Source organism: Dendrobates tinctorius, unplaced genomic scaffold (assembly GCF_039654945.1).
Source record: "Dendrobates tinctorius isolate UK_male_01 unplaced genomic scaffold, ASM3965494v1 ptg000147l, whole genome shotgun sequence".
Taxonomy (NCBI): Eukaryota; Metazoa; Chordata; class Amphibia; order Anura; family Dendrobatidae; genus Dendrobates; species Dendrobates tinctorius.
Genome location: NW_027361814.1, coordinates 20,608,562 through 20,633,782, shown reverse-complemented (window position 1 = coordinate 20,633,782; position 25,221 = coordinate 20,608,562). Strand labels below are relative to the sequence as shown.

The following is a 25,221-nucleotide window of genomic DNA, read 5'->3' as shown; positions in this document are numbered from 1 at the left end:
GCAGAGCGCGCTGCACACCCTCCTGCACTCTCCCTGACGGCAGGAAACTGCTCCTTGGCGCGCTTTCTGCTCGGCTTAGTCACGCCCCCTCTCCCGGGTCATGAGGCCTATCCGGTCCCCTATTCCTTCCCCCCCCGGGCAACATGGGTGCAGCCTCAACAGTTCCGGACCCGGCCTGGTGCAGGTACCGGCAGCCCGGTCTTCCTCCTTAGGCTGAGTGCAGACGGAGTTTTTAGCCCTGCGGATTTTTCCGTGCAGAATGGAAGAAATCCGCAGGTCAAATGACCTGCATTTTTCCTGCGGTTTCCTTGCATTTTTGTGCGGTTTTCCCCCTGCGGATTTGGAGACAGGGGAGGTGGAAAACCGCACAAAACAAGTGACATGCTGCGAATTTTGTACCGCGGAAAAATACGCAGCGTCTGCACAGCGGTTTTTTTTTTCCATTGATTTTAAGGCTACTGTACATCACAATGTGGATATGCAACGTTTCTGCGCGGTAAAATCCGCTGCGGATCCGCTGCAAATCTGCATCGTGTGCACACAGCCTAACACTTGCTCATGACTAATGTACAGTAATGTATAATTCGGCTGCACTGGCTGGGGTAATGTGCAGCCGGCCACAGCTTCCCCAGCGGAAACACCTGGATATCATGGGCAGAAGTTGGATTTTTTTCTTTTTTTTTTTTTTTTAAAGACTGACAGATAATCTTCATGATACAACCCATGTGATCTATGTGATTTCTTAAAAAAAAAAAAAAAAAGTGAATTAAGAAAATAACAGTAATTTTCTCTGGGCATTCTGTCCATAACAGGCTTCCAGCAATTACTTCATATTTTCCAGCTGAATGGCGCCACCTACTGGTGAATCATGTCTGGCAATCACATTGGAATACCTTTCCCATCATGGTTCCTGTCATACACAAATATTCACATTAAGACACTCTATTAACCCCTTCAGTAATTTACTGCCATTACCATTAGGCTCTGCTTTGGAGAACTGGTGCTACTTGTTCTCACCTGTGATGACAATGCCAATGATCTCTGTGATGGGTCATAAATATAAAAAAATAAATAAAATTAGATGAAATATTTCCTTGTCTTTTTTATTTTATGCTAAGCCACTTAAAGAGATTCTGTGGACAGTTTTTTGCTATTTAATCTGACACCAGCATATTAGCGACAGAGACCCTGATTCCAGTGATGTGTCACTTATCAGGCTGCCAAGAAGCGTAATGCACTGCAGGAGGGGGTCTGAGGAGCTATAGAATGAAAGAAGGGGCTAAAGATCAATGAACTGCAGGAGGGGGCTCTAATTAGTGGACTGGGAGGAGTGATGTACTGCAGGAGGAGACTGGAAAGCAATGTACTGCCAGAGGGGCTGAGAAGATAGCCACCTCCTGCAGTATATATGGGCAGCGTACTAATAGGAGCGATGTACTGAAGAAAGGGGCCGAGGAGCCATGTGCTACAGGAGGGGGCCGAGGAGCCAGGTTCTGCAGCAGGGGACCAAGGAGTGAGGAGCTATGTACTGCAGGAGAGCGCTGTATGTAGTGGACTGAGAGGTTTGCAGTACTGCACAAAAGAATGGGATATACATGGGCTAAGAAGAGTCATGTACAGCAGGATGGGGCTATATATGGAGGGGCTGTGAAGAGCGAAGTACTGCAGGATGGGGCTGTTCATATAGGGGTCGGAGAGGATAGTCATCTCCTGCAGTATATATGTGCAGCGTGCTAAGAGGAGCGATGTACTGCAGAAAGGGGCCGGGGAGAGGTGTATTGCGGGAGGGGGCCAAATAGCCATGTGCTGCAGGAGAGGACCGAGGAGCTAAGGGGCCAAATCTGCAGGAGGGGGCCGAGCAGTCATGTTCTGCAGGAGAGCGCTGTATGTAGTGGACTGAAAGGTTTGAGGCATTGCACAATAGAAATGGATATATATGGGCTGATAAGAGTCATGTACTGCAGGATGGGGCTATATATAGAGGGGCTGTGAAAAGCGAAGTACTGCAGGATGGGGCTGTTCAGAGGGGCCGAAGAAGACAGCCACCTCCTGCAGTATATATGTGCAACGTGCTAAGAGGAGCGATGTACTGCAGAAAGGGGCCGGGGAGCTATGTACTGCAGGAGGGGGCAAAGCAGCCATGTACTGCAGGAGACCGAGCAGCCATGTTCTGCAGGAGAGAGCTGTATGTAGTGGACTGAGGGGTTTGCAGTACTGCACAATAGAAATGGATATACATGGGCTGAGAAGAGTCATGTACTGCAGGAGGGGGCTATATATGGAGGGGCTGTGAAGAGCACTGCAGGATGGGGCTGTTCATATAGGGGCCTGAGAAGAGTGATGCTGTGCAGAGAACCGCAGCTCATCCTGAATGCAGGCAAGGGGCTGCTGTGTTGGGAAAACTATTGTAGAGAACACACTGCTATTTTCCCTTCATGATTGTGCACATCCCAGGCTAGACTTCCACCAATATTTCTAGTGATATTCCGTTACTTTACCTGATGGGAATAAACATGTATACTGCCCATAAAAGGTAAATGGTGGACACCTATTTTCTTGGAGTAACTTCTCACTAGAGATAGAAGTGTACAGTATGACAAAGAATTGCTGCTTTTGTAGGTTTTCTGTTGTTCCTGTTCAGCGCAGCGGTACCAGGCTGATATGCGGGGTGACCTGCGAGAAGTTGGGCAGTCCGCTATCAGTCACAAGGTTTTATCTTCCAGCATTCATTAAACTCAAGGTTGGAGACATCACAATGAGTCTTCTGTAATCAAGACTTACAGAAGCCTGAAAACGGACCGGCCGGGAGTAACACAAAGTTAACTCTTCAGTAATCTGAACAACGTCCCACAGATCTCCAATATCCGGGAATGTCTGTTTTAGGAAATATTTGATTTCCCAGAAATAACAATTCTGGACATGTTGTGATGCTCCTCTGCTCTTCTTTCTGGAAATGCAAGGAGGAATTGATAACTGGGATTACCATCCTTTAGGTCACGTCGCTACAGTGATATTGACAAATATTTAAGACAAATCTAAATCCTGATGGAAGATGGTGAAGAAATAAGATAAATATTACAATACTCTGTGCTGTCCCCCCTCTGGTCTCTTGAGTTCTTACAGCTCAGAAAAGATTAGTTTCAGGGGGCACCAGATGTCCCCCTCATCATCTGCAACACTGCAGCCAATCAATTAGCCACAGGGAACAGTGGGCGAGACTCTTTCCATGTCTTTACTTACTTTTGAAAAGAGTAATACAATTTTAACTTTTTTTTTTTTTTAAATATCTTTGTGTCATTTTATTTGCAAACAGATTGCTAAAAAAAAACAAAAAAAAACACAACCTAAAAACAAAAAAAAACAAACAAAAAAATAAAAAAAAAAGAGCAACTCAGGGAACAAAAACATGCAGCTCCTGCCTAAGGGTACACACAGAGTAGGACAGATACAATGGAAAGTCTATGCTTTGTATCTGGAACTCCACTTTGCTCAGGTAAGGATTTTGCATTCCTGTTGTTCAAGCTCCTCACTTCTCGATAAGAGTGGTGGTTTGAGCGATCGGTGGGGGTCTCAGGACCCAGACCTCCACCTATCTGCTTTTATTTAATTTGACAACAAAATTTAGAACAAAGTGTAAAAAGGATAGTTACTCTTTAAAAATAAAATATCCTGAAACTTTGCAGTTTTCACACAACTGAGCCTCACAGTTGACTGACACTTCCTGTTCTGTTGAGATCACGCCTCTGTGGAGCTGAGCAAAAAGATTTGCAGGACTCTGGTCCAGTGGGCCTGTCGGGAGTCCGTCCATGAGATAACTGTGAACCTAGTACCTGCAGCATCTTTGGGGCCTTTTCTGATTTCTTTACCTTTATTGCAACTGTCTACTAATCAGAAAAATCAGCGATGCCACAAGTAGGAGGTTTGAGGAGCTTTGGAAGCCACAGACTGCTGGCATGGCCAGGGGCCACTGGACTAGGGTCCTGTGAATCCTTTTGCTCGTCTACTTTTCAGTAGTCATTTATCATTACAGACAGGATTTACAGTAAACGTTGAAGGAAACCTGTCTCATTGTACCTGAAGGTCTGTAGGACATAAAGCAAGAGGAGCTGAACAGAGATATATGCGCATGATAGAAGACCAACATGGCCAATCAAGTCCCCATTTTAAAGTTGTGACTGCGTCCATGTGCTCGTCTGCATCGCAACGCGAGTCATTTTTCAGCTTAGCCACATCCACTTCTATGGAGAGGAATGATGCTTCCGCTGAAGGAGCCATAATTATAGTGGGTACAAGGGTTGAAGTCGGACCTTTGATCTGGAGCCTACAGAGGTCCAAAAGGTCCAATGGCTCATGCGAAGGGATGAGCGAACGTGTTTGAATAAGGAGTTATCGGAGCATGCTCGGGTGCTAACCGAGTGTCTTCGGCGAGCTCAAAAAATATGTTTGAGTCCTTGCACCTGCATTTCTCATGGCTTTTTGACAGCCGCAACACATGCAGAGATTGTCTAACAACCAGGAAATCCCTGCATGTGTTACGACTGTTGATCAGCCCTGAGACATGCAGCCGCGGAAACTCAAATATTTTTCGAGCACGCCGAAGACACTCTGTTAGCACCTGAGCATGGTCTGATAACACCTTATCTGAGAATATCCGCTCATCACTACTCATATAACAAGCCTAAATTATTTTTTTGGAAAAACCTTTGCTAGTTGGGGCCCCTTTTGGACCCAGGAGTTTTAAGCTATGTTAAGGTGTGGGTGTGTGTGTGTGGGGGGGGGGTCAGTTATTGTTTTGGAATTCTGTAAAAACCCTTTGTGTTTGGATAGGTGGGTAACCCTAGGCGTGTTAGTCCAAAACAAAAACACAAAACAGCAAGAGAGGCATGAAATGCAAACACCAACACCCAACATTACACAAGCGAGGCGCATTTATTGTACAAATAATACACAGATCAGACACAACAAAGTCAGCGTTAGACCAGGGGGAACCAAGAAATAACCAAATCCATTGGATGGGAGATTTATTTTAATTTTTCAAACACATAAAATACTGAGCAAGAAGGATTGAACATACAAGTGAAGTACAGACGAGGGGTTAACGGGACGGCAACACAAAGACTATAATAAAGCATTCTATACATAACATTTCCTGAATGGGGACATGGAATAATAAAATCATACAAAAATAATATAACAATATTATTAATAATTATGGAAGGTACCTGACCCCGGCCCATTACACCGGCCTCATCAGCAGGAGCCATGACACTTTACATACAAGACCAATCTCTCGGAGCTATCACACACTGAAGACTCATCAATATCTTTACAGACCTCGGTTCCGGTAAGACAAAAATAGTTCTGAAAGTTACGCATCACCTCATGCTGATCTCAGGCAAAAAAAAATATCCATTTGACTTTAGTACCAAAATATTAAGAAACATGCTCGTCATCGGCCGGCGAATGTGATCTCACATCCAGATACATTACTCAGTTGTGAATTGTACAAAAAAATAGCTTTATTTGTTTTTCATTGCTAGTTTCAAGTCTTATTACTTTTTTGTTGTTGTCAGGACAAGAATGGCTGTTTCTTCATGGCATATTATATGTGCAGTGTCCAGGATAAGAGATAATTGGAACGAAACATGCCAATAAGATTCTGCCCTTTACTGTTCTGAAGTCTTAGCACTAGCACTTAGCACTAGCATTTTATTTATTTATTTTCTTGCAGGAGTATCGTCATGTATTTTCTTGTCCATATAGTTCAGACGTTGAGAAAAATCAAGAGGTCTTCTAGACTACACATTAAAGGGTATAGGAGTAGATACCATAAAGGCAAACCATGCAGCTGCTATGGGGTGCTTAGAGAGAGGGAGGCTAGTCCGGATTCTATTATGGTGGCCTTATACCTTATATTGGTGTTGAGATTGTTGGGCTCACTGGTTCTCCTCCTGACTTTTCAGCAAGTATGTGTTCCCAATGGAAAAGCCACTTACAAAACACCTGTAGTGGCGGCGTCTTTTCTTCGAGAAGGATCAGGCCTGTTAAAATCCAACATGCCCAATCACTCTGCCATCAACTATTGAGGGGAATGTATCTCATATGGCCACCTTTAGCAAATAAAGGGGTGGAAAATTGGTCACAAAATGGGTTCTGACGTTGGAAACAAATCCCAAACCCTGTCGTGGATGGCAAAACAAAGTACCGTAGTAGGGAGTGATGTTGGTGTGAATCAATTTGCACCAGGGCAGTACTCAGTGGCCTCTTCCGTCCAAACATCAAGAATTTGATGGCCTGGTATGACGCCAATGTCACGCTGCAACGATGACATTGAAGCTAATCAAAAGAAGTGCCATGGATGCCGAGAGGTAAAAGGTGATTCTTAGGGAGTGTGATGACCACAGATTACGGACCTGGCCTTGACTAGGTAATGCAAATTAATTTGCACCAACTCTTGGAAACAGCATTTTAAACTTTGCCATGGGGCCCCCTCTCAAGAATGTATGCCATTGGCCAATGTTCTTTGTGAGATGCAGGATATTTTATAAAAACCCCTGAAACGTGCAATCATATGACCAGAAGCCAAGTACTGTTGTAAGAAATGTGACATGAAAACCTTTGACACAGAGGCTCTCACTCTTTGGGAATCCTGCACATAATACTATTTAGCTCCTCCCATGAGGAGTCAAGAAGATATATATCATCCTAGAGAATAGGTCATTCTTCTGGTGCTGCCCTGCTTTGTACGGAAATAGGTTACACTGATTGGCTCTCGTCTCGCTACACCAGAAAAGCTGAAGAGTCTTTATCATTCAAATTATTATTAAACGTGGAAGACAGTTGCTTGGAAATGGTTGATGTGAGCGGAATAACCTATAGGTTGAAGAACTTGTGGATGGATTAAAAATGTCGTAAGTGCAAAAACTGCTGGCGCAACAATGGTCGTCGCAAATGGATCACCAGCATCAAAAACACGCAGTAGTGGATAAAAGATATCTATGTGGTTGAAATTAGTAATCTACATCAACGGAAACTGGAAAATTGGACTTGGACATACTCGGGTGCTAACCGTGACTTCGATGTACTCAAATAATATGTTCGAGTCTCCACGGCTGCATGTCTCATGACTGTGCAACAGCTGTAACACATGCAGGGATTACCTGTTTGGTAGGCAAAAGTGACAACCACTAAAACCCAAATTCATGCAACCAAGATTAGGCAGACAAATACTTGTACCTGACCGGCGCGCAGCCATATTTTGAGCTGTGGCGTGATTACCTGCGGCCGTGTAGCCCACATTAGTGCGCATGCACTTGATTTTTAGAGGTGATATTGCACCCTGTATAAAAATAAACTGCATTTCCCTAAACACATCTTATGCCGACTAGAATACTAGCATCCCAAATTAGAGAACATTGAATTGCAAAAACTTGCAAATGGTGCTGCCAGCTATTAGCTGGGACTTTCTATAGGCAGCACAGGACAATCCCAGATTTATTGCACTTTGCCTGTCATTAAAAAAAAAAAAAAACAACGGTCATAAAAAAATATGAAGGGGGTCTGCTTAATGTACACAAAATGTTCTCTCCAGTCGTGTGTGATAATAACAGAGACCATAGATATAAGTGGTGTAAGGAGTCTTAGGTAGCAGCTTTATCGAGACTTTAGTGCCTGAGGAACCCCCCAAAGTTGCCTCTGCCACATAGGAGACATCCATAAATGCTAAAGATGGCCAGGTCTGAGTCTTTGGCTTTTTTTTTGTAACAAAAAACTCCTATTTGTGGCCTGTTTGAACAGGCAATTATTGGGCAAGGGGCCCTGCTCTGCATGTTATAGCAAGGGTCTCCAAGGGGGGACATGCACCACCTATCAGACCCATATAGCAAGTCTTGTGTAAATAGCCAAACTGACTTAGATGGGACTACCTCTAAGGAGTACCATATGTAAACGATAATTAGGTGCAGATCTGTGGGGTCCTGGCCTTATGGATCATCCAAAGGAACTCAGAAGTGTGCAGCTCAGAGGGAAGGTGCTCAGAAGAAAATCTTTGGACTCAGTTGTTCTTTCTGTGGCTTTTTAAAAAATGTATTATTTATACTGTATTGTGGTATGTGTTGATGTTTTCTAGGCCCCATTTTTTAAAATATAATAAAAAAAAAAAAAAAACAACTAAGGCTGTGTGCACACGTTGCGGATTCTGCTGCGTTTCCACAGCGGTTTTGGCCCTGCGGAAACGCAGCAGTTCAGCAGACATGGTACAGTACAATGAAACCCTATGGCTTTTCAAAACCGCTGTGCTCACGCTGCGGTTTTTTCCACACGGTTTTCCTGCGGTTTACAAACCGCAGCATGTCAACTGTTTCGGCGGTTTCCGCAGCGGTTTCACACCTTTAACATAGTAGAGGTGTGAAACCGCAGGGCAAAACCGCAGGTCACTTTACCTGCGGTTCCGCGGGAAAAAACCCGCAGGTGAATTTGCAACGTGTGCACATAGCCTTTCGGGAAAACACGCATTAAAAGAATGCACTGTGTTCCAAATTATTATGCAAAAAATATTTCCTCATATTTTCTCTAAATTACCTACTGTATATGAATTGCAGTCATTGTTATTTTCCAGTCATCTTATATTCTAGTATAATTGCAATGTTTTTGAACAAACTGTCTATTTGCACATAGGACCCCTTGTTGGAAAGAAGCTTCTGAACTCTCTCGTCCATTCAATTTGTCAGTTTTTGGATGGTTTGTGCTTCAATTGTTTTGCATGTGGACAGAATACCCTCCCAGAGCTGTTGCTTAGATGTGAACTGCCTCCCGCCATCATAGACACTCCTTTTGATGATGCTCCAGAGGTTCCCAATGGGGTTGAGGTCAGGGGAAGATGGTGGCCACACCATAAGTTTGTCCTCTTATGGCCATAGCAGCCAGAGATGCAGATGTGTTATTTGCAGCATGAGACGGTGCATTATCATGCATGAAAATGATCTTGCTGCGGAAAGCACGGTTCTTCCTCTTGAACCATGGCAGGAAGTGCTGTTTTAGAAACTCCACATAGATTATGGAGTTCATCTTTACCCCTTCAGGGATCCTAAAGGGGCCGACAATCTCTCTCCCCATGATTCCAGCCCAAAACATTACTCCACCTCCTCCTTGTTGGCGCCTTAGCCGTGTTTTCATGGGGTGTCCATCAACCAGCCATCCTCCACTCCATCCATCTGGACCATCGAGCGTTGCACGGCACTCATCGGTGAACAAAACAGTTTGGAAGTCAGTCTTCATGTATCGTTTGGCCCACTGGAGCCATTTCTGCTTGTGTGCAGTGGATAGAGGTGGTCGACAGGATGGCTTACGCACAGCTGCAAACCTCTGAAGGACCCTGCATCTTGTTGTTCGGGGAACGTTGGAGGCACCAGCAGCTTCAAAAACTTGTCTGCAGCTATGACAAGGCATTTTTGCAGCTGCTCTTTTAACCTGACGCAATTGCCTGTTGGAAAGAGTCCTCAATTTTTCCTTATCAGCACGCACACGTGTGTGCTGGGAATCAGATACATACTTCTTGATTGTGCGATGATCACGATGAAGTGTCTTGGCAATGTTGATTGTAGTCCTGCCTTGACCTAAATACTCCACAATTTGTTGCTTCTCAGCAGCCGACACATCCTTTTTCTTTCCCATTTTGGCAAAAAATGTAGGCTGCTTAATAATGTGGAACAGCCTTCTTAAGTAGTCTTGCCTTTATTTGGACACACCGGCCAAACTAATTTGCACAGGTATCTGCAATTGCTTTCAGTGATATAAAGAGCCCTGACACACATCACCAGCAATGAGTTTAAATGACAAAGAAAAAAATTCTAACCTGATCACTCCTAAACTCTTTTTACATAATAATTTGGAACGCAGTGTAAGGCACAAACGAAAATAAACAGGTAAAAAGACAAAAAAAAGGTGCAAATGCAATAAAGAATTGAGCCGTACGGCTTTCTAAGTCTATGACTTTCCATTGAATCTGTACTCTGCCTTATCCACCTTCTGTGCTTTTCTAAGATATTTCGAGAGACTGACCCAAACCCCCAGAATAAAAGTGTCCAGTAACTTAAAAATGTGTCGGAAAAGTTTAATCACTCTTCAAACCCCTGAAGATCAGAAGCCAAAAAATCCTCCCCCCCACCTTCATTTTTTATTTCTTTGCTTCCAGCTTTGGGTCCGTATATTTTTCCTTCTGGTTTTCTAGATTTTTTTCTCATTATTATGAAATACTTTAGTAAACAGCTGCGCAGGAATTGCTCCATCGTAACAACTTCTGCAGTGAGATTTAGGACAGAACATAGAACAGAGTCGAAAATAACATGTAAAACTCCCTGGAGTGCAGATCAGCCCCTAAACATACTGTAAAATGTAGTCATTCGCCTTTCGACAAATCCACCACCAGACCACACACAATACTTAAACTACACCTAGAGAACAGTCTTAGGTTTGCATAGGATTACTGCGCCGTGATGAGGATGAACAGTGACAGAGACCACCAACTATATCAAAAAGTCACCATCCAAAAAGTGCAAATTAAATACCATGGCTAGCAGTTCAATTAATTTTCAAAACGGTCCTTAAGCGCAATCCTCACTGTACTATTAGATCTTCATCGGAGGTACAATACCACTCCCTTTAAAGCTCGGCCATTTGTGATGCGGACCTTTTCTTCTTTCTTATCATAGTCATGTTACAGATAAAGTAGAGCTGCAGCCTGGTCTCTACCAATTTGCTAGCTCCTATTACACCATCTACACTATATGCTTGAAACACTGCAGAGGCTGCTGTGATCCCAGGACTTTATTACTACCACAGTATTTGCTTTATCTCTACCTGCTTAGGTAAGAAATTCAAGTATATTATCTAAGGCTCTTTTCACATTGCGTTCCTGCCCACGTGGTACAGTCGGCGCTTGCGTCTGAACCCCCCTGTAAAACGTGATTCAGGTGTATGTTCCGACAAAGCCATATACTATAATGGTAACGACAGAGTAAACGATGGCTCTGACGTGCATCATTTTCGGGAGTATATGCCAACTGGACCACGGACACTCAGACATATCAGATGGTGTCAGAGTCTCCAGATGCAAGACCCAACGAGACCACTGAAAGTGGGCAAGAACGCAATGTGGAGGCACCCCAAACAACAGGGAGAAAGTAAAGCACTGCAGTAATTCAAGTGTCCGCCTACTCAGTATCTGAATGGAACAAATGGAGTGAGAACATGCATATTCTAAGAGTTTTCTGCATGGATTACGCTTAAAAAAAAAAAAAAAATGAAAGCAGGTAACCATGTGCTTGTCAAGGTCAACTTTTTTTTTTATATTTTTTTTTTCTTAGCTAGATCAACCCAATATAAATTTACTTTATTCCAGTAATATGAATCACTATTATCAGAATGAGTCATGTTAGATAAAGGAGGGCTGAAGCCTGGTCTGTACCAACTTGCTAGCTCATGTTACATTCTCCATTCTCCAACACAGCTGATACAACACCATGTGCTTGCAGAGGCTGCTGTAATCCCAGGACACACCATATCTCTACCCGTTTAGGTAAGAAATTTAAGTATATTATCTATGGTAACTAACAGCAGGGAGGAAGTAAAGCACTGCAGTAATTCATGTCATCACCTATTTGGCATCTTAATGAAATAAATGGAATGGGCACGGGCAGATTCTAAGAGGTTTTTAAATGGGTCACTGGAGTTATGCTTAAAAAAAAAAAAAGTAAAGTAGGCAACCAAGTGCTTGTGAAGGTCAAAATAAATATATGTGTGTGTGTGTGTGTATCTATCTATACATATACACACACACTATATATATATATTTTTTTTTTCTTCTAAAGCCAGATTGACCTATATTTAATTTACCTTCAATTAATAAATTTACTTTAACTTGCTTTAACTTGCAGGAAATAAACTTCTAATTCTTGGCTGTGTGTATGAACTCAAAATCCAACCATTGTTACTTAAAGCCAAGAGAAATGGTAACCCAAAGTGCTACCTTTTATCATATATCAGTCCTTATTTTTAATGCAAAAGACAAAAATAGGACTGATCGTGATCTGAAAAATGCATACAAAAAAAGGAAATAAAAAAAGAAGCTCTCCATGGTTGGTGGATATGGCAACATGGTCACCAGTACAGCGATAGGACCGTATTCAGACCGATTACAGTACGTAACGGAGATCCAATATGAGTTAAATACATGAGCCCTTTGTGAATATTTGTGTCCCCCCCCAATTTCACTGCTGCCAATCTAAGCCAAAAAGACCCTAATAGCCACCGTTTTGCCCTTCCATCACCTTGGGAAATTCTTCATTTACTCTTTGGTTCTTTTGAAGGGATACGAATGTGCAGGAACGGTTAGGTCTATGGCTTTCACTGAAATGTCGCCTTCATCCTTCGTAGCGTGTCCTGTATCTTACGAGAATGTTTCTCGGAGTTCACGTGATGAAAGTTGGCGTTGTTGTCAGCTGCCAGGACGGAGATATCGGCATCGCTGAAATGGGAAATGCGTTGGCGGAGGTAAAACTGTAGGTCTGGATCTGGACTGAAGGAGTATGGGATTTCTTGAAATGCATGAACCTGGCTGACAACTTTTGCAATATTCCTGTGAAGGGGAAAAAAAAAAAAAAAAAAAAAAAAAAACGTGAAGAACTGTATTGAAGACATTCACGAGACTCTGGCAGAAAGCCGTGAGAACGAAGCCAGACAATATACATGGGAAATATTTTTCATATAGCAAATGTTGCCAAATATTGTTTTCTAGAAACTTTTGCCATAATCACTAAAGCAGTCAAGACGAGTCAAATCTGCAGAAGGTTAGTGACCAGTGGAAGCCACCACAGATAAAGGCCCTCATACATATCAGACTAATGTGAATGGGGGGCCCGGAAAGATAAATTGTCTGGAGCTGCTGATTGGGCATGTCCGATTTCAGACTTTTTTTTTTTCTTGCTCTGCTGGAGAAAAGCTGCCGACAGTTCCTTTAATTGTTTTAGGAATAACTAAACTTATTTTTGTATTTTACTATCCTCCAGGCATTGTAAAGTTATTTTTATATTTTGTAATACACTTCATTACTATATTTTGCTTCATTGTCTCCCAAGCACTATGCCGCGTCAATGCTCAATTTATGCTCCTTTAGAAGCTGCTTATAACTGCTGCTTGATAAGATCCCTGCACTAGTTTGAAACCGTCTGTGTATGGTACCTTCCCTGTCTGAGCCACTATACTCCCCCGCCAAGTACCCAGACAGGGAACATCCTATATTCTGATTATTTGAATATAATGTTAAGATTTTGCTGAGCAGCAGTTAAAAGCAGCTTCCAGAAGGAGAATGAACTGGGCACTGAAACCACACTACAGCACAGTGTTTGGGAGACAAAAGAAGGTAATGAAATATATCACAAAAATTCATAACTTTGTTTTTCATTACCTTCTTTCTTTCCGAAACACTATGATGCAGTGCTGTTCAATGCCCAGTTCATGCTCTTTTAGAAGCAGCTTTTAACTGCTGCATATACTGTATATGTGTGTGTATATATTATGTTGCTCTTTAAAAGACTGCTCGTTGTATATTTATGGCAGGTGACTTAAAAAGTTAGCTCCTATGCATACATTTGATAAATTAATGATCGCAGAGACTCCCACAGATTGCAAAAATGGAGTGCTGTCTCCGGCAGTCCCCGAGTCTGTGGATGTGCACATGTTCCACCATGGCCTCATTCAGCTCTGCAAACCCAATATCTCAGGATTGTCTAGTGTAAGGTTCTCAAAATAAAAAATAAAATAAAAATTACCAACATCTGACCTAGAAACTGCCCCCTCCCTTAACAATTTACTTTAAGATGAACATGTGAAATAGTGACATAAAATAACAAAAATAGCAAGTAAAAACAAAAAAGCATAAGAAAAAAAAGCGTAAATCAAGGAAACATAGAAAATCTTACAGAATGAAACAAGGAAGGATATGTGCACACGTTGCGGATCCGCAGTGTTTTTTCAGCGTGGATTTGCACCAAATCCGCAAAGGGTAGCTCAACCAATGTTAATCATCGGGAATCCAGAATTGGTGTGCACATGCTGCGGAAATTTCCGCACTGATTCGCAGCGTTTTATTTTCCGCAGCATGTTAATTCTTTTTGTGGATCTGCAGCATTTCTGTACCCATTGACTTACATTGAGTCAGTCAAATCAGCAGCTAAACTGCAGGTGTAAAAAGGTCTGCGGATTAGCTGCAGATTTGCATGCCAAAAATGCTGCGGAAAGGAAGCAGTGTGTGGGCGGAGACTATGTGGGTGCCTGTCTGTAGCCAGGCATCGTCTGATAGGACTACTACTCCCGTCCGGTTATGTCTGCTGGCACATATAACAGTGACAGCATGAGCCAATGATGGGACATCATCCGGCAACTGTGTTCAATTGTAAAAAAAAAAACAAAAAAAAAAAAACCACATTTACACTCATCAAACACCTAATGCCCAATGTCCTCGATCTCATATTACAGAAATAAAATAATAGACCAAAATACACTTACCTTTCCGCCGTAGTCCATTTAATAACGAGTGTCCTACGACGATCTCACGTGTAGAACAGTCACAGCAGGAGATTTCACGGCTCTACCCAGGCTCCGGTGATACACTGCGGGAGGATCACCTCCTGTCAGTGTATCACTGTGCCGCCATCAGAGGTCATCAGAGTTCTTTCTGTCACTTGAGGCACCACTGCGTGAGGAAATTCTCATGCAGCGGTAGTACCGTGAGAGCACGAACTCTGGTGACCTCTCACTGATACACTGCAGGAGCGATTATCTCCTGTCAGTGTATCACCGGAGGCCGGATAGAGCGTTTTACAGGTGAGATCGTTGTGGGACACTCGGTAAATGGACTACGTCGGACAGGGAGTATTTGTGTTGGTTTATCATTTCATTTTTGTTGCAGGAGATCGAGGGATTTGGGGATTAGGCGATGCAATAAGTATGGCAAACTAAGATTCAATAAAGGAGTCTGTCATTATTTCAAATAAAGGACTTTATTATGGCTGTGTCTTTATTTACCATATCACTATATTATTAGTAATGGATAGGTGTCTTATTGACACTTCTCCATTACTAAGCTGTGGGCTTGAGGTCACCGGACAATACACAGGTGACATCAACCCCACAAATATTACCCCACTTGCCACCGCTACAGGGCAAGTGGGAAGAGCGAGGCTAAGTGTCAGAATTGGTGCATTTCTGGGGTGTCTGAGAGCTGATGTTTTTAGCCTGGGGGGGGTGTCAATATACATGGCCCCTTCCCAGGCTATTAATATCAGCCTGCAACTGTCTGCCTAACCTGTGATAGCACGATTTTATAGAGGGACCCCATTTTTTTCTGGGGTTCCCCTGTAAACTAGCCAGTAAAGGCAAAGCAAACATCTGTGAGCTGATATTAATAGCATGGGAACCTTTATGGTTATTGACTCCTTCCCAGAATATTAACATCAGCCCTCAGCTTTCTGTCTGCTGGTTATGAAAATTACGCCGGAGCCCGCACAATTTTTTATTTTTTTTTTAAATTGAAAAAAACAGATATTGCGTTTCACGCAAATTTCGTGTGTGTGTGTCTTTTATTTAACTCTTTATGTACCATTTTATTAATGAGGGTATCTGACTGAAAAATCTCAGCACAGCCTGGATTGACTACAGAAAAGCCTATGATTCAATGACACACACATAGATCTGTGATTGCTTGGCTCTCTACAATGTCATCAGGAAATTAACAACCTTCTTCAGAAACTCAATGGAGCTATGGAGAACAACATTGGAAGTCAACTCAAGACAACAAGCACAAATGACCATCAAATGCGGCATATACCAAGGTGATGCACTGTCCCCGTTGCTGTTCTGCATAGGTTCTCAGTCCGATAATTACAGAGTCTGGCTATGGATACAAGATCAAGAGTGGAAGCACCATCAGTCACCTCCTCTACATGGATGACATCAAGCTGTATGTGAAAAACGAACGAGACATCAATTCACTGATCCACCTGACAAGGATCTACAGTGATGACACTGGGATGTCCTTCGGTCTGGAGAAGTGCGGCCGGTTGGTAATAAAGAGAGACTAGGTAGTCAAGACTGATGGCCGCGGAATTACCAGCAGGGCACATAGCAGATGTACAGACATGCTACAAGTATCTTGGCACCCCACAGGGATACGGTAACCATGATGAGGAGGCAAGGAAAGCAGCAACATCCAAATACCATCAAAGGGTAAGACAGGTCCTGAAGAGCCAACTCAATGGGAAGAATAAAATCCACACCATTAATACATATGCCCTGCCAGTTATCAGATACCCTGCTGGCAAAGTGTGCTGGCCAAAAGAAGAGATGGAAGCTGCAGATGTGAAGGCATGAAAGCTCCTCACAATGCATGGCGGTCTCCACCCTAAGTCTAGCACCCAAAGATTGTATACCAACAGAAAGGAGGGTGGTCGAGGCTTGATAAGCATCCAAGCCACCATCATGGATGAAACAAGGAGTATCCAGGAATACATCAGAAGAATGGAGTCAGAAGATGAGATGCTGAGAGAAACCTCAGAAACCGACCAACACAGTGTCAGGATGCAAAATGCAAGCAGGAACAGCGTATACTGAACGACACAACCAAGTAGCGGGAATTGTATACAGGAACATCTGCACAGCATATGGGCTAAGTCCTCCTAAGTCCAGGTGGGAGACCCCAGAGAAAGTGGTGGAGAATGAAAGGGCTAAAATCCTGTGGGACTTCAAGATCCAGACAGATAAGCAGGTGTTGGCTAACCAACCAGACATTGTGATAGTAGACAAGGATCAGAAGCCAGCAATGATAATAGATGTGGCAGTGCCAAGTGACAGCAACATCAATATGAGAAGCTGGAGAAATACCAGGGCCTCAAAGGAGAACTGGAGAAGATGTGGAAGGTGAAGGCAACAGTGATTCCAGTGGTGATAGGGGCACTGGGAGCAGTGACCCCCTAAGTTGGAGGAATGGCTACAACAGATCCCAGGAGCAACATCTGAGCTCACTGTCCAGAAAAGGGCAATACTGGGAACAACTAAGATCCTGCGCAGAACCCTCAATCTCCCAGGCCTAAAGCATTACTGGGACCGGAAGGTGCCGAGCGCGTGGAGTGGAGTTCGGGGGCCGTCGGAAGGTGAGTATTTAACTATTTTTTGTTTTAATTCTATTTTTTACATATTCTCACCTTCAGATGGCCCCCGATCTCCTTTCCACGCGCCCGACCTCGCGGTCCCAGTAATGCTTTGCGGCTTAGACCGCTGATGACGTCGCGCTCTCGCGAGAGTGACGTCATCTCTGGTATAAGGCGCAAAGCATTACTGGGACCGTGAGGCCGGGCGCGTGGAAAGGAGATCAGAGGCCGTCGGAAGGGGAGCATAACCTTTTTTTTTTTAATTTTAATTCTCTTTTTTACAGATTAAGCCCTGCGCCAGATTGAACGCTGCGCCCGACTGCGCCTGTAGCTGATTGGTCGCAGCCTGGCGGCCGCGACCGATCAGAGGCAGGCGCAGCTTACCGTTACAAACAGCTGCGCCTGTAGCTGATTGGTCGCGGCCACCAGGCCGCGACCAATCAGCGACGCGGGATTTCGGTTACAGACAGACAGACATGATAAGACTATATAAATATATATACACACACACACACACACACACATACATACACACGCATATATGCATATACACTAAGATTACTATGCCTTTAAGAAGCAATTCTGGACAGAGTCTTTTTATATACTGTATGTAAACTTCTGGTTTCAGCTGTATCCGTGTTGATGAACCATCCGTTTTGCACTCACCTTAGCTTATTCCACTTGAATGCTCGATTTGCCATAGTAAAGCCACCAGTCTCAAGCTGCTGAATGTGCATCGCTAAGAGGTAGGCAGACGGGATTGTGGGCAACGTTCTGAATCTGTCTCCTTTCATCAGACACAAGCTGTCACTTTTCAGGAACACCTGGTGAGAAATAGGTTTGGTGAAATGTGTCGCCAAGGAGGGGGCACGGACAAAAAATTCAATGTCAATAGACATCGTCCTTTTTTTTTGTTGGTCTGTTTAATGGCCAGTGTGACATGCTTCCATTTTGCATGCATACCAACTTATACTCTAGTTCAATTTTTTCAGTTTTCGGTTTTAATACTAATCAACCTAATCATAAAATTTACCTCCACAGCTTTGAGTTCCTCCAGGATTTCCGCCACCTTAGTAGGTAAATTTTTCCAAGCCTAAGAATAATAAAACGCATTATGATTTTATACAATGTCAAAACACACATTATATACTATACACACACAGTGGGGAAAATAAGTATTTGATACGCTGCAATTTCGCAAGTTTTCCCACCCACAAAGATTGGAAAGGTCTATAATTTTTATCGTGGGTACACTTCAACTGTGAGAATCTAAAAATAAAAATCAGAAAATCACATTGTATGATTCTTAAATAACTGAATTGCATTTTATTGCATGAAATAAGTATTTGATCACCTACCAACCAGCAAGAATTCTGGCTCTCACAGACCTGTTAGTTTTTCTATAAGAAGTCCTCCTGCTCTGCACTCCTTACCTGTATAAAAGACACCTGTCCATGCACATAATCACACTCCAACCACTGCACCACGGCCAAGACCAAAGAGCTGTGTATGGACAACAGGGACAAAATCCTAGACCTGCACAAGGCTGGGATGGGCTATAGCACAATAGGCAAGTAGGTTTGTGATAAGGCAACAACTGTTGACACAATTATTAGAAAATGGAAGTAACACAAGATGACTGTCAATCTTCCTCGGTCTGGGGCTCCATGCATGATCTTGCCTCATGGGGTAAGGATGATTAGGTCAGGAATCAGCCCAGAACTACAAGGGAGGACCTGGTCAATACCTGAAGAGAGCTGGGACCACAGTCTCAAACACTACTGTTAGTAACATACTATGCCGTCATGTATTAAAATCCTGCAGGGCACACAAGGCCTGCTCACGCCAGATCATGTCCAGGCCCGATTGAAGTTCGGCAATGACCATCTTGATATTCCAGAGGAGGTAAGGGACAAGGGTATGTGGTCAGATGAGACTAAAATTTTGGTATAAACTCGGCTCACCATGCTTGGAGGAAGAAGGATGAGTACAACCCCAATATCACTATGCAATCCATGAAGCATAGTGGGGGAAAAAAATCATACTTTGGGGATGCTTTTCTGCAAAGGGGACAGAATGACTGCACCGTATTGAAGGGAGGATGGATGGGGTCATGTGTCGTGAGGTTTTGGCCACCAATCTCCTTCCCTCAGTAAGAGCATTAAAGATGGGTCGTGGTCATGAGTTTTCCAGCATGACAGTGACCTGAAACACACAGCCAGGGCAACTAAGGAGTGGCTCTGTAGGAAGCATTTCATGGTCCGGGAGTGGCCTAGCCAGTCTCCAGACATGAACCCAATAGAAAAATCTTTGGAGGGAGCTGAAACTCCATGTTGCCCAGCGACAGTCCCGTAATCTGAAAGATCTGGAGAAGATCTGTATGGAGGAGTGGATCACAATCCCTGCTGCAATGTGTGCAAACTTGGTCAAGAACTATGGGAAACGTATGGACTCTGTAATTGCAAACAAAGGTTTCTGTACCAAATATTAAGTTCTGTTTTTCTATTTTATAAAATACTTATTTCATGAAATAAAATGCAAAAAATTCATACGATGTGATTTTCTGTTATTTTTTTATCTTCACAGGTGAAGTGTACCTACGATAAAAATTACGTACCTCTCCATTCTTTATAGGTGGGAAAACGTGCAAAATATAATATAATATATATATATATATATATATATACACACATACATATACACACACACAGCATATATACAGTTAGGTCCATATATATTTGGACAGAGACAACATTTTCCTAATTTTGGTTTTAGACATTACCACAATGAATTTTAAAGAAAACAATTCAGATGCAGTTGAAGTTCAGACTTTCAGCTTTCATTTGAGGGTATCCACATTAAAATTGGATGAAGGGTTTAGGAGTTTCAGCTCCTTAACATGTGCCACCCTGTTTTTAAAGGGACCAAAAGTAATTGGACAGATTAAATAATTGTAAATAAAATGTTCATTTCTAGTACTTGGTTGAAAACCCTTTGTTGGCAATGACTGCCTGAAGTCTTGAACTCATGGACATCACCAGACGCTGTGTTTCCTCCTTTTTGATGTTCTGCCAGGCCTTCACTATGGTGGTTTTCAGTTGCTGTTTGTTTGTGGACCTTTCTGTCTGAAGTTTAGTCTTTAACAAGTGAAATGCATGCTCAATTGGGTTGCGATCAGGTGACTGACTTGGCCATTCAAGAATATTCCACTTCTTTGCTTTAATAAACTCCTGGGTTGCTTTGACTTTATGTTTTGGGTCATTGTCCATCTGTAGTATGAAACGACGACCAATCAGTTTGGCTGCATTTGGCTGGATCTGAGCACACAGTATGGCTCTGAATACCTCAGAATTCATTCGGCTGCTTCTGTCCTGTGTCACATCATCAATAAACACTAGTGACCCAGTGCCACTGGCAGCCATGCATGCCCAAGCCATCACACTGCCTCCGCCGTGTTTTACAGATGATGTGGTATGCTTTGGATCATGAGCTGTACCACGCCTTCGCCATACTTTTCTCTTTCCATCATTCTGGTAGAGGTTGATCTTGGTTTCATCTGTCCAAAGAATGTTCTTCCAGAACTGTGCTGGCTTTTTTAGATGTTTTTTAGCAAAGTCCAGTCTAGACTTTTCATTCTTGATGCTTATGAGTGGATCGCACCGTGCAGTGAACCCTCTATTTACTTTCATGCAGTCTTCTCTTTATGGTAGATTTGGATATTGATACGCCCACCTCCTGGAGAGTGGTGTTTACTTGGTTGGCTGTTGTGAAGGGGTTTCTCTTCACCATGGAGATTATTCTGCGATCATCAACCACTGTTGTCTTCCGTGGGTGCCCAGGTCTTTTTGCATTGATGAGTTCACCAGTGCTTTCTTTCTTTCTTTCTTTCTCAGGATGTACCAAACTGTAGATTTTGCCACTCCTAATGTTGTAGCAATTTCTCGGATGGGTTTTTCTGTTTTTGCAGTTTAAGGATGGCTTGTTTCACCTGCATGGAGAGCTCCTTTGACCGCATGTTTCCTTCACAGCAAAACCTTCCAAATACGAGCACCACACCTCAAATCAACTCCAGGCCATTTATCTGCTTAATTGAGAATGACATACTGAAGGGATTGCCCACACCTGTCCATGAAATAGCCTTGGAGTCAATAGTCCAATTACATTTGGTCCCTTTAAAAACAGGGTGGCACATGTTAAGGAGCTGAAAATCCTAAACCCTTCATCCAATTTTAATGTGGATACTCTCAAATGAAAGCTGAAAGTCTGAACTTCACCTGCATCTGAATTGTTTTGTTTAAAATTCATTGTGGTAATGTCTAGAACCAAAATTAGAAAAATGTTGTCTCTGTCCAAATATACAGTATATGGACCTAACTGTATGTATATATAAACTCTTTAATAGAAACACAAATAATTAAGACGACTCTCACCGGCAGCTGCCGCACGATCAGGTTTTCGAGTCCCCCGAGTATCTGGACGGCGGTTGCAAAGTCTCGCTGTTCGTAGCATAATTTAGAGACGAGGAGAAATTTTGTCAGGATGCTCGTCTGTAACTGAAGAGCAGAAAGACTCAATAAATGGATGAAGCAAACAGGTCAATAACCGAAATATTACCGCCACCTGGAGTGAGACGTTTCGCTGAAGACTGAATGATTTTCCTAGACATAAGTTTATTTGTGCAGATTTTTCTACACACAGATCAGTACAGGCTCATAGATATATTCTACATGTTCAGCCCATGAAGAATAACAAGCAGCTCGGTAAGTGACACCGCTGGAATCAGGGTCTCTGCTCTCACAGCATGCTACTCTCAGGAGGGGCAAAAAAAAACCTAGTGGCACAGAGGAGGGAGGAGAGAGCCCGCAACATGCGTGAGGGGGCACAGGAGCTGGAGAGACAACGACAAGTGAGAAGAGGAGCAGGAGCGGGCGAGACAGCGACGAGTGAGAAGAGGCGCAGGAGCGGGCGAGACAGAGACAAGGGAGAAGAGGCGGAGGAGCGGGAGAGACAGAAACAAGGGAGAAGAGGCGCAGGAGCGGGAGAGACAGCAACGAGTGCAGCCAGGAGGGGGAGAGACAGTGACAAGGGAGAAGGGGCGAAAGAGCGGGCGAGACAGCAACGAGTGAGAAGAGGCAGAGGAGCGGGAGAGACAGCGACGAGTGAGAAGAGGCGCAGGAGCGGGCGAGACAGAGACAAGGGAGAAGAGGCGCAGGAGCGGGCGAGACAGAGACAAGGGAGAAGAGGCGCAGGAGCGGGAGCGACAGCGACGAGTGAGAAGGGGAGCAGGAGCGGGAGAGACAGCGACGAGTGAGAAGGGGAGCAGGAGCGGGAGAGACAGCGACGAGAGAGAAGGGGAGCAGGAGCGGGAGAGACAGCCACGAGTGAGAAGGGGAGCAGGAGAGACGAGTGAGAAGGGGAGCAGGAGCGACGAGTGAGAAGGGGAGCAGGAGCGACGAGTGAGAAGGGGAGCAGGAGCGACGAGTGAGAAGGGGAGCAGGAGCGACGAGTGAGAAGGGGAGCAGGAGCGACAGTGACGAGTGAGAAGGGGAGCAGGAGCGGGAGAGACAGCGACGAGTGAGAAGGGGAGCAGGAGCGGGAGAGACAGCGACGAGTGAGAAGGGGAGCAGGAGCGGGAGAGACAGCGACGAGTGAGAAGGGGAGCAGGAGCGGGAGAGACAGCGACGAGTGAGAAGGGGAGCAGGAGCGGGAGAGACAGCGACGAGTGAGAAGGGGAGCAGGAGCGGGAGAGACAGCGACGAGTGAGAAGGGGAGCAGGAGCGGGAGAGACAGCGACGAGTGAGAAGGGGAGCAGGAGCGGGAGAGACAGCGACGAGTGAGAAGGGGAGCAGGAGCGGGAGAGACAGCGACGAGTGAGAAGGGGAGCAGGAGCGGGAGAGAAGGGGAGCAGGAGTGGGAGAGACAGCCACGAGTGAGAAGGGGAGCAGGAGCGACGAGTGAGAAGGGGAGCAGGAGCGACGAGTGAGAAGGGGAGCAGGAGCGACGAGTGAGAAGGGGAGCAGGAGCGACGAGTGAGAAGGGGAGCAGGAGCGACGAGTGAGAAGGGGAGCAGTAGCGACGAGTGGGAAGGGGAGCAGGAGCGGGAGAGACAGCGACGAGTGAGAAGGGGAGCAGGAGCGGGAGACAGCGACGAGTGAGAAGGGGAGCAGGAGCGGGAGACAGCGACGAGTGAGAAGGGGAGCAGGAGCGGGAGAGACAGCGACGAGTGAGGAGAGCAGGAGCGGGAGAGACAGCGACGAGTGAGAAGGGGAGCAGGAGCGGGAGAGACAGCGACGAGTGAGAAGGGGAGCAGGAGCGGGAGAGACAGCGACGAGTGAGAAGGGGAGCAGGAGCGGGAGCAGGAGCGACGAGTGAGAAGGGGAGCAGGAGCGACGAGTGAGAAGGGGAGCAGGAGCGACGAGTGAGAAGGGGAGCAGGAGCGACGAGTGAGAAGGGGAGCAGGAGCGACGAGTGAGAAGGGGAGCAGGAGCGACGAGTGAGAAGGGGAGCAGGAGCGACGAGTGAGAAGGGGAGCAGGAACGACGAGTGAGAAGGGGAGCAGGAGCGACGAGTGAGAAGGGGAGCAGGAGCGACGAGTGAGAAAGGGAGCACGAGCGACGAGTGAGAAAGGGAGCACGAGCGACGAGTGAGAAGGGGAGCACGAGCGACGAGTGAGAAGGGGAGCATGAGCGACGAGTGAGAAGGGGAGCACGAGCGACGAGTGAGAAGGGGAGCAGGAGCGACGAGTGAGAAGGGGAGCAGGAGCGACAGCGACGAGTGAGAAGGGGAGCAGGAGCGGGAGAGACAGCGACGAGTGAGAAGGGGAGCAGGAGCGGGAGAGACAGCGACGAGTGAGAAGGGGAGCAGGAGCGGGAGAGACAGCGACGAGTGAGAAGGGGAGCAGGAGCGGGAGACATCGATGAGTGAGAAGGGGAGCAGGAGCGGGAGACAGCGACGAGTGAGAAGGGGAGCAGGAGCGGGAGAGACAGCGACGAGTGAGAAGGGGAGCAGGAGCGACGAGTGAGAAGGGGAGCAGGAGCGACGAGTGAGAAGGGGAGCAGGAGCGACGAGTGAGAAGGGGAGCAGGAGCGACGAGTGAGAAGGGGAGCAGGAGCGACGAGTGAGAAGGGGAGCAGAAGCGACGAGTGAGAAGGGGAGCAGGAGCGACGAGTGAGAAGGGGAGCAGGAGCGACGAGTGAGAAAGGGAGCACGAGCGACAAGTGAGAAAGGGAGCACGAGCGACGAGTCAGAAAGGGAGCACGAGCGACGAGTGAGAAAGGGAGCACGAGCGACGAGTGAGAAGGGGAGCAGGAGCGACGAGTGAGAAGGGGAGCAGGAGCGACAGCGACGAGTGAGAAGGGGAGCAGGAGCGGGAGAGACAGCGACGAGTGAGAAGGGGAGCAGGAGCGGGAGACAGTGACGAGTGAGAAGGGGAGTAGGAGCGGGAGACAGCGACGAGTGAGAAGGGGAGCAGGAGCGGGAGAGACAGCGACGAGTGAGAAGGAGAGCAGGAGCGACAGCGACGAGTGAGAAGGGGAGCAGGAGCGGGAGAGACAGCGACGAGTGAGAAGGGGCGCAGGAGCGGGAGAGACAGCGACGAGTGAGAAGGGGAGCAGAAGCGGGAGAGACAGCCACGAGTGAGAAGGGGAGCAGGAGCGACGAGTGAGAAGGGGAGCAGGAGCGACGAGTGAGAAGGGGAGCAGGAGCGACGAGTGAGAAGGGGAGCAGGAGCGACGAGTGAGAAGGGGAGCAGGAGCGACGAGTGAGAAGGGGAGCAGGAGCGGGAGACAGCGACGAGTGAGAAGGGGAGCAGGAGCGGGAGAGACAGCGACGAGTGAGAAAGGGAGCAGGAGCGGGAGAGACAGCGACGAGTGAGAAGGGGAGCAGGAGCGGGAGAGACAGCGACGAGTGAGAAGGGGAGCAGAAGCGGGAGAGACAGCGACGAGTGAGAAGGGGAGCAGGAGCGGCAGAGACAGCGACGAGTGAGAAGGGGAGCAGGAGCGACGAGTGAGAAGGGGAGCAG

General features: G+C 45.6%; 1 protein-coding gene across 2 annotated transcripts in view; it reads right to left on the bottom strand.

Annotated features, from left to right (window-relative positions):
* Positions 1 to 775: 775 nt before the first annotated feature.
* KNDC1 (kinase non-catalytic C-lobe domain containing 1) overlaps positions 776 to 25,221 on the bottom strand; it is a 138,584-nt gene continuing 114,138 nt past the window's right edge. The window contains exons 27-31 of one of the 2 annotated variants that reach the window (XR_012220437.1): positions 21,632 to 21,754; positions 18,235 to 18,294; positions 17,868 to 18,025; positions 12,327 to 12,634; positions 776 to 2,947 (exon numbers count right to left, since the gene is read on the bottom strand). Coding sequence is in view for 1 of the 2 variants with exons in the window: in XM_073546518.1 (XP_073402619.1) it covers positions 12,403 to 12,634; positions 17,868 to 18,025; positions 18,235 to 18,294; positions 21,632 to 21,754 (573 nt within the window). In the remaining variant the exon portion in view is untranslated. Of the gene's footprint in view, positions 2,948 to 4,910; positions 12,635 to 17,867; positions 18,026 to 18,234; positions 18,295 to 21,631; positions 21,755 to 25,221 lie in introns of those variants that run through there. The other variant, XM_073546518.1, reaches the window with a different exon arrangement.